This window comes from Caenorhabditis elegans, chromosome X (assembly GCF_000002985.6).
Source record: "Caenorhabditis elegans chromosome X".
In the NCBI taxonomy this organism is placed as follows: domain Eukaryota; kingdom Metazoa; phylum Nematoda; class Chromadorea; order Rhabditida; family Rhabditidae; genus Caenorhabditis; species Caenorhabditis elegans.
The window spans coordinates 10,490,259-10,499,081 of NC_003284.9; the positions used below are offsets into that span (position 1 = coordinate 10,490,259).

The 8,823-nt window shown below is 33.2% G+C and overlaps 1 protein-coding gene and 1 pseudogene across 2 annotated transcripts; one reads left to right on the plus strand and one right to left on the minus strand.

The window, feature by feature from the left end:
• Nucleotides 1-1,085: 1,085 nt before the first annotated feature.
• C33D3.5 (DUF38 domain-containing protein) lies at nucleotides 1,086-6,881 on the plus strand (the record flags this gene model as incomplete). Its single annotated transcript, NM_001373483.1, has 8 exons — nucleotides 1,086-1,270; nucleotides 3,409-3,489; nucleotides 3,615-3,818; nucleotides 4,675-4,800; nucleotides 5,060-5,137; nucleotides 5,341-5,454; nucleotides 6,073-6,733; nucleotides 6,819-6,881. 8 exons carry the CDS (start codon nucleotides 1,086-1,088, stop codon nucleotides 6,879-6,881), a joined length of 1,512 nt encoding a protein of 503 aa, NP_001359644.1.
• On the minus strand, nucleotides 1,436-2,959 carry C33D3.2 (annotated as a pseudogene). The gene has a single exon. A coding segment is annotated over exon 1 (1,524 nt).
• Nucleotides 6,882-8,823: the final 1,942 nt, after the last annotated feature.

Genomic DNA, 8,823 nt, shown 5'->3' on the forward strand with positions numbered 1-8,823 from the left:
GGGGATTTCGATCATGCGAAACCTGAGAGATTCTGGTTTTCTATTTTGAGATTTTCTTCTTTACTTCGATACTCTGAATTTATTTTAGGTCAGAAAATCAGTTTGAAATTTAATAAATCAGTGAGGCATAATGCTACTTTTCAATTTTGTAGTTACGAGTGTGTTTTGAGATGTTTTGAGATGAGCTTTCACTGAAAAATATTCAAATATTTTGAAATTTTATGGTAACAAAAAATAGGTTCTTTCTTAAGAACTAAGTGTTAACCATTTTGTAAACTTCATTGAATACTTAGATCAATTAGTTTTTACCAAAAAATTCAAAATATTGTGTTGAAATTATCGGTTTCAAAAGTGTTTTTTTTCTGAAAAGGAACACACGCGTTTCATGTTTGCTTCAGTTTTCCAAAAGTTAATTTAAATACAACATATTTATACTGGTTTTCAATAAAATCGCAGCCAAAAAGTTTGCTGAAATAACGCGCCAATTTACTTTGATTTCGTTCATTTTCGTGCAATTTTTATTTTTGAGAGTTTAAGTTGTAATTATTATAAGTATTTTTGTAGGACCTATGTACAAGATTAACACGGATTTGAAACAGAGACCTCCTACATAATCCCTTCTAAAATTCCGTATGCTTAACACTTTTTTTTAAATCAAAAGACAGATTAATTCTGAGCGTCAGCTCTTCTCCTGAATCTTTTGTTTCATTACTTCAAATCACTTTTATTCAAGAATTCTCAAATTGAATATTTATGCTGAAAGACGGATGTCATTCTAACATCAATCTCATTTTTTTATTTGAAAATAAGGCACTTATAGATTTCGTTCCCCTCAAAATGTTTTTTTTTTCAAATTATTTAATCCTAATTTTGATTTTATTTTACAATCAGTCTAATGTTTGTTTTGAGGTTATCTTTATTTTCAGGCAAAACCCATGAGTACCGAAAATTTCTTGACAGTTCTTTGGAGCAGAGCGTAGATAGAAAACGAAGATGATATAAACGTGCCATGCGTTTTCCTTTTTTTTTTAATTTTCATGCATTGTAAAAAGTTCTTCGATAAAAAAAACAAATTCAGATCTGGCATGGATATTCCAAAGGCGCTAAATTCATGCAACCAGGGACAAGAACCATTCTATCATAGTGATCGATCAGCTTTCACTACAGTTATTCCAAATTTTCAAGGAATCCTTACGAATAATGACACGACAAATATACATTTTGGCAACTTTCCGCTTGGTGAAAGTTTTTTCAATATTGAACAACCGGTGTAAGTGAAACTTTGCCTATGGACTAAATTTTACAAACTTCACTTAAACGGTTAGGGCATTTAAGTTGCTGTGAGCATGAATACTGTATAGTTTTTTATTAAATTTTTGCGGAGTTCTGTATTTTTACTTTTTTGAAAAATGAAGTAACACATAGAGCAAGTGTACTAACAGGAGGAATGTGTGAAGTGTGAAGAGTAATTGTTCAATTGATTTATTTCGTAACTGCCTTGCACGATTCAATTTTTTAAATTTTAAAACAAACGAATAATGACGAAAAATTAATACATGGAATTGAAAAAAAAAAACGTTTTAAGAGTATTTACGGTGTACAATGGATGCGCCGAACTCTTCATAATCCCGTTTGGTGATGCACATTTTTTCAAAAGAAGGGGACTTGGCAAGCATAACACCACCGGCCCATACAGAATAATTCCGATCTTCTGGAGCCATAACGTTCACCCCATAGACTCTGGAAAATGATAGCAAGTCTACAAGCGTGTTGATAGGATAATGTTCAACTTACGATGGAACAAGGGCTGACGTCTCTCTCACTAATCGCTGCTCAAAGCCGGGAATCAACGTCGTAGATCCAGACAAAATAATATTCGAGAAAAGAGTTTTGCGGATAGAACTCTCGCATTTATAAATTGAGTCTACGAGCATTTCGTGAACTCCAGAGTCATCCATATCAAGTAGAGAAGGTTTTAAATAAATATGTCAACTAGTTTACATGTGAGCAATTATACCTGAAAAAGGGCCTCCGGGCACCGGAAACGTTCGTCCCCGATTTCAATAAATTTCCCACACGGAAGTGTGAAGGTGGATATGCGAAATGTCGTCACTTTTGAAACTATGCCCAGCTCGTTTTCAAAGTTTAGTGAAACATGGCACATTTGTTTTTTGATATCATGAGCAGGTACAAGACCAATAGTAGGCGATGAAATATGTTTCGAATCATTGATCATTTGCATCAGATACTGGGCCAGCTGGCGACTGCCAATGTTCAATTTACGGACTGCGTCCTGGATGCAACGTCCATTGTAAATTGGAACCACGCGGTAATCCGTCTCTCCAACGTTGAGAACAGTTCCATCAATTAGGTTCCCAGCAGCTTTCAAAGCAAGAACATCTTGAATTTCCATACACATCGCGGCAAAATCAAACGATTCAAACATGATCTCAATCATTTTTCCCGATTTTCACGCGGATTTGAAATTGTGTCTGTTTGAAGAACGCTGTGTTGTTTTGGAACAATACCAATTGCTTCATGGAAAATGTGAGACCAAATGAATTCCATATCATCCCAATGTGTGATGATCCCGTGTTCGATTGGGTTCCGAGTTTCGATAATATCTAAGAAAAAAAGTTATAGGCACTATCAAATTTTTAAATGTAACCTCTTATTTTTTGACTTTGATCTCCGACGAACTCGTCTTTGTTTTCTTTTTTGGATTCATATTCATAGCGTTTCCATCCAAAAACTGTTGGTATGACACAAATTTCTTTACCGTCTGCAACGCCTGCTTTGATGAACCCTGTGCCATTGTCCACAACTATTGAATTCAGGGTATTCAGGGTAATTCAGGGTATTGAGCTATTATACTTTCTGAAATAACAGTTATTAGAATAGTCTCAGTAATTGTGGAATTTTTGTATTTAAATATATTACATGACTTTAGTAGTAACATTATGAGAAAGAAAAATAGGAACGATTCCAATTGAAAAACAATGTAAATAACTTTTGAAAGTTTACTTATTTTTGTAATTTTTCGGGAATAGAGACACACGCAACTGAATTAACAAACTGAAGACACTTTTGTGTAAAACACAAATGAGTAAGAAAATGTGCATTCTCAGCAAAGAAGAAAACAGGGGCAGACTGAGAAACTGTTCCTGTATTTATGCTGACGGAATAAAGTATGAGTCACAACAAAGTGTTTGATTTTTCGGATGAATTGTTTCAAATTGTTGACAGATTATAAATTCAGCTGTGTGGTAAAGAAAACGATTGTTAAAAATGATTTTCAATCTGAACACAAAAATTTTCAGAATAAGTAGAAACATGTTCATTGATGTGATTAACTTTAAGCTATTTGTATCCTACATCTACTCTCCAATCGGAAACGCCAATTTTCAGCAATAGTTTCAATGTAGCAGATTTTCAACCCTTGTCTATCGAGTTCAATAACACTGTTCCTTTACCACAAAATGAATTCTGGTAAGTAATTTACCGTGTTCTTATTACTTTAAGACATGAACAATCGTGGAATATTATTGTCCATGAAAATTATTTTGAGATTTGTAGTCGGATTGTATTATAGGAGCCACACAACGTTTTTATAGGAAAGTTCTCCCATTTGTACCTGCGAGCACATTTTTTTCGGCTGTAAATGATATCCAAAATCAACTGATAAATCAAAACTCTGCATTCAACTTGGACAATGCCACCGAGGCACCTATCCTTTCTGGTAGTGTTTTCGAATCACTGTCCCATGATATCACACACACGATAATAAACAATTCTTCTGAAAATGGGGTTGACTCAAGGTGAGATAATTTGTTTCTGCATAATGTTTCGGAGTATCGCACTTGTACACTACTCACTTTATTTATTTTTAATTACGCATCTAATTAAAGTTATATTAGAAGGGATATGCTTAAGAATTAGAAAAAAAAAAACGATGTTTGTAGTTTTTTTTTCAAATGAGCGAATTTTATTGACATAATTTTCTACACTTGCCATCTTTTTTGTGTCGGAACAAGCCGAAACTAATTTTTATTAGATTTTTAAATATTAGTTCTCATTTCTAAAAAAAATCTACTCTATTTATGGCTTCTACACGTGTTCAATTTTTTTTTCCTGATTTAGATGATGTAATTTTCATAATGAGTATGCCGTCTAAACAGTGTCTTGTGAGACACTAGTTTCAGCTCACATATCTTTTTTATTGGAGGGTTCAGGACAAAGTTCTTATGTGCAAACAATGAAAAATTATATAAACATCGTATTACTTTCACAAACCTTCCATTAAAAATATAGCTCTTGAGTTACAGTCGTTTTAGTAACCATTAGTAAAAATTGACTAGCGAGATGTCGGCCGCTTTATTACTTGCCCTGATTTTAGTGAATTTTTCCAACATAGCAAAACAAATAGACCTGATTACGGGCTATACTTTATCAAAAATAAATAAAAAAATTTTTTCAATAGCATTTTTAGTTTTGGAGTTATACTTATTTGAAAAAATAGCGAAATTATCAAAAAACTAACAGTGGATATCTTTTTGACCAGCACTATAGCTGAAAGTATGGTAAATTTGTAATTTTCTGCGTGTGTTATCTCTCCCTTTGCATATTTGCATAGCAAACTTCGCACTTTTTATTCAGTTTTATAATTTTTTTCAGTGTTTCTGCTGACCCATTTTTAGCTATGCCCATACTCACTCCCAATATAAGCTTACCAGTGACACCTGAAAACTTGGAAATGAATGATATCGAACTTCAGGAGTTTGAACCTGAGGAAGTGATCGAGTGAGTTTAAATGCTATGTTGTTTAGAAATTTCTTTAAATACTCGGAATTTATTTCATCATTAACGTAATGGACGATGAAACGTAAGAATTTACAACAAGCTCAACTGAGAAAATGTTTCTGTTTGCTTTTTTACTTTCTGTCGTCAGGGATATGGACTTGAAAAAACGTAGTAGCACCGCCAGGTAGTGTTCCTGACTCCCAGATCTGCAGTGAAGAGCACGTGAAAAATTTTTAGTTGCACAAATATTTATTTTTAGAATGCCCACTTCACACCCAGACCATGCACCCCGAGAAGTGTCTACACAAAATACTCCTCGAGTATATCAAGCAGTCTTGTAAGTTTTATGATTGTTAAAACGTGGTAAAAAAAGAGTAACTTACTTTAATGAGTTTAAAATGCTCTCAAAAGACTATCACAATGAGAATTCTGAAAAAAATGATCGAAAAGTATGGAAGTTTTATATTTCAAAGACAACTTCGTTTTTCCGGGAAAAACAGTAGAACTAACGTTTTCATCACGTTTTTTGTAATGTTACAGATTTCCAACAATTCCGAGAAAACGGAAAACAAAAGCTTCAAATTTTTGCTGCTCTGCAAAAGAAGCTCGGAGTGCTGGTTGGGATAATCGCGTGATGAGTTCAACAAAAACAAAGTAAGTACTACATATGTTTAATACAACAATTGTTATAAATAAAAATTGAATCAAAAAACTAGTGATAGTCAATAGTGATGTGTTCAATAGTGATGAATAGTGATGTGTTCTAAAACTCTCGTATAAAAAGTCCAATAGGAAAAATTATGCTATCGAAATTAGATGATATGACTGATACTTTATACAAACTTTCTGACGTTTCGAACAACCTTATTTGCTGTGTGCTTATTCTTTTTCTAGTGAACATTTTAGCTACTTCTGTTGAGTAATTTTTTGGATATTCTCAATTTGGGAATACTTCGTGTAGTACTTTGTCGGCGCGCCTTAAAATTCGTAATTTGAGAAATTGGTAACTTTTTCAAATTATCTGTATTTAAAAAAAATATTTCTGTTATCAATAGCTCTTAAAGGCAGAGATCGAGTTTTTGTATACAAAACTCCGCTTCGCATCATTACTCATTCTGTATTAGATCATTACTCATTCTGTATTAGAAGTTTTAGTCATTTCAACGAGAAACATATTGTCAGTCGGAGTATACTTTTTTATTAATGCAATCTTCTCAAATTGAAAAAAATCACGTATCAATTTAAAATATCACTGCTTATAAAGAATTTCAGCGAAAAGTGTGCAACAATGCCCCGAATCTCACACTTCACCTATATTCAGTTGGAATTGAATAGTTCATCAGTTATGATCAAAGTGAAAGGAAACCACTGTGCCGAAGTTTTTCAACTGTTCAAAGATCAAAACAATTCGTGTACAGTATTAACAAATACAGAAAAACATGGAATGATTCACGACAACAACTTTATTGATACAGCAATGGCATATGTCTTCACATTAATTGGCGGCTCTAAGCATATAGTTGATCAGCTCATTATTAACCGATCCCCGATAAACTATGGAATGGATGTTGAAAAAATAAGAGAAAATTCTGTGATATTTTACAACGGAATTTCGTCAATGCTGGCGCAACTCAAAAAACCTCTTTGTGTAGAGAGCTTAGAGATACGTGTGTCTTTGGAAAGTAACCTGTTGAGTATTTTACACGAACTGGAGCAAAGTTTTTTGAGAACATTGATAATAAGTGGAATTGATAACTGTAACGCTATTACTATAGAAATGGTTAAAAGTCTTGGTTGTTGGAAGAACTTGAAATACATAGATTCATCTGGCATGATGCTTTTGTCCTGCTCATTGGCGGATTTCTATCATATAGAGCACGTCGTTGTTCGAATACAAAAACCTTCAAAGACCGAATTTGAAAATTATAAAAAAGTGAGTTTGACTTTTCTCTAAGTTGGTGTAAAGTTTATATATTTGCATGTTTGTATCCGGAAGCAGCCCATAAACTTGATTACAGACTATTATCCAAAGAACCCAAGCGACGATATTGAATCACTTTTTCCTATATGGTCAACTATGATTCCATGGAAGACACCAGTCCTGATTTTGTTGCTCCAAATTGCGGAAAATTTGATCTACTCAATAATAGTGGTGCACTACATTTTCAAGTGGATCCCCAATGGATCGAATTCACAATTGTTTTGAATTGAATGATATGAGTTTTTTGTTAGTTACATTGTACGACATTTATTTGGTTGATAATATATGTATAATTAATTTGTTATTTGTTTGAAGTTTCGGCACTTATGGGTTTCGTTCCCCCAAAAATCTTTAAATTTTCTACGATTTCATTTTCCACCTTTCAAATTGAATTCTTACCAAGAAATTGTAGCTAAAACACAGTTCAGAATACATTATCACACTTTTAAACAAAATTCTAAAACCTAAAAAATTTATTCCAAATTTCAAAATGTTTCTGCTTATTTTTAAAATAGATTGAGCATTCAATGTGTTTGATTTAGTGTAACTCTTACGCCCGCGACAATGTCCTTACTAACTCCCAATCAAATACCACTACCTAAATTCACATCCAAGTGCTTACTGACCAAAACGTCATAAAGATTGGAGATGATGGCAAAGTTGTAGACGTAACAACTATGCCTCTATGGACTTGGCATCTTGCCCATGCTACTTACAGGCAGAAGATGGCATAGCACCTCCTCTCCCTCCCATTTTTTTAGACGCACCAATTCTGGTGATATATACTTGGCACATATCCAATACTACTTGTATGAAGTACGGAACAAAGCATTCATTTTTACAAAAAAACCAAAGAAACAAATAAATCCATACAAATAAAACAACTAAAATTCACGTTTTTGTGGTTAATTGGAATTAAAAAAATTACAACATTTTGGGGAGAACGAAACCCATAAGTACCAAAGTTTCTACTGTTATAAACATTATTCAACATTTTTATATGTTTTAGTAGTAAAAACTTCAAATCGTTCCTTTTCAGCAGATTTGGAGCTTTGTGTTGGAGTTTTTGGTGTTTGACCTTTAGAATATTTATTACAGAGTTTTAATAAATCAAATTGTCTATTGTATGTAGTTTTTTTTTTGGTTTTACATTTACTGATTATTAGATTAAAATTAAATAATTCAATTTTGAAAATTCAGAAAAATAGTTTTGACATCCTCTACTACCTTTTTTTCTCATTTTATCTTTAAAAAATTAATTCAGGGCGATCATTCCCGCCAAATACGGACATGAATCCCATTTGGTTACCAAAAAAGTGCGGCGGCTGTCGTTGAAAATAAAAAAATCCAAAAAGTGGGAAAACGACATCTTCTGTTCACTCATGCGTACAGAATCTCCAAAAACATTTCGCCGTATTCATTTTTGGCGTGATGTACCACATATGACTTGGTCCAGATAAAGGTACTGGTGTAAATTTGTCTGTTGTGTAATCGGCATTTGACGCTAGCTTCTTGCCCAAGTTTGGCAAAAAATTTCAACTTGAATCACAACACGATAAGCTTGGTTTGGACTGTGTTTAAGTTTACGCCAAGTTTGATCCAAATAACAGTTTTTAAATAATATTTTTTTTAATTTTTGGGAAAAACGCAGGTAACGCCAAATGCCAAGTATAATTATTTTTAGACAACCGTCTAAAATTTGGAAAATATATTTTTAATACAAAAAATCTTACTCCGAGATTGATAAATGTGGAAATTTTGTAAACTACGATAAAAAATGCAAATTATTCTTAGTGTGTCAATAAAATTTTTCTATTTACTTTTCACAGTCCCAGTACTTGTTTCCTGCCAGATTTTCTCAAATAGGACTGACACCTGAAGCGGAATAATTTGCTATTTGACTTCCGAGCCCTCGAATTCTGGCGGGCGGTCCAACAAGAAGAACCCTCAATATTCCGTTAGTTATTTGTCGTCTCTGAAGACTTTATTGTCGGATGCAGCGATACCGTAGTCCGAAGAAAAGAATAGAAGAAACTGACAAT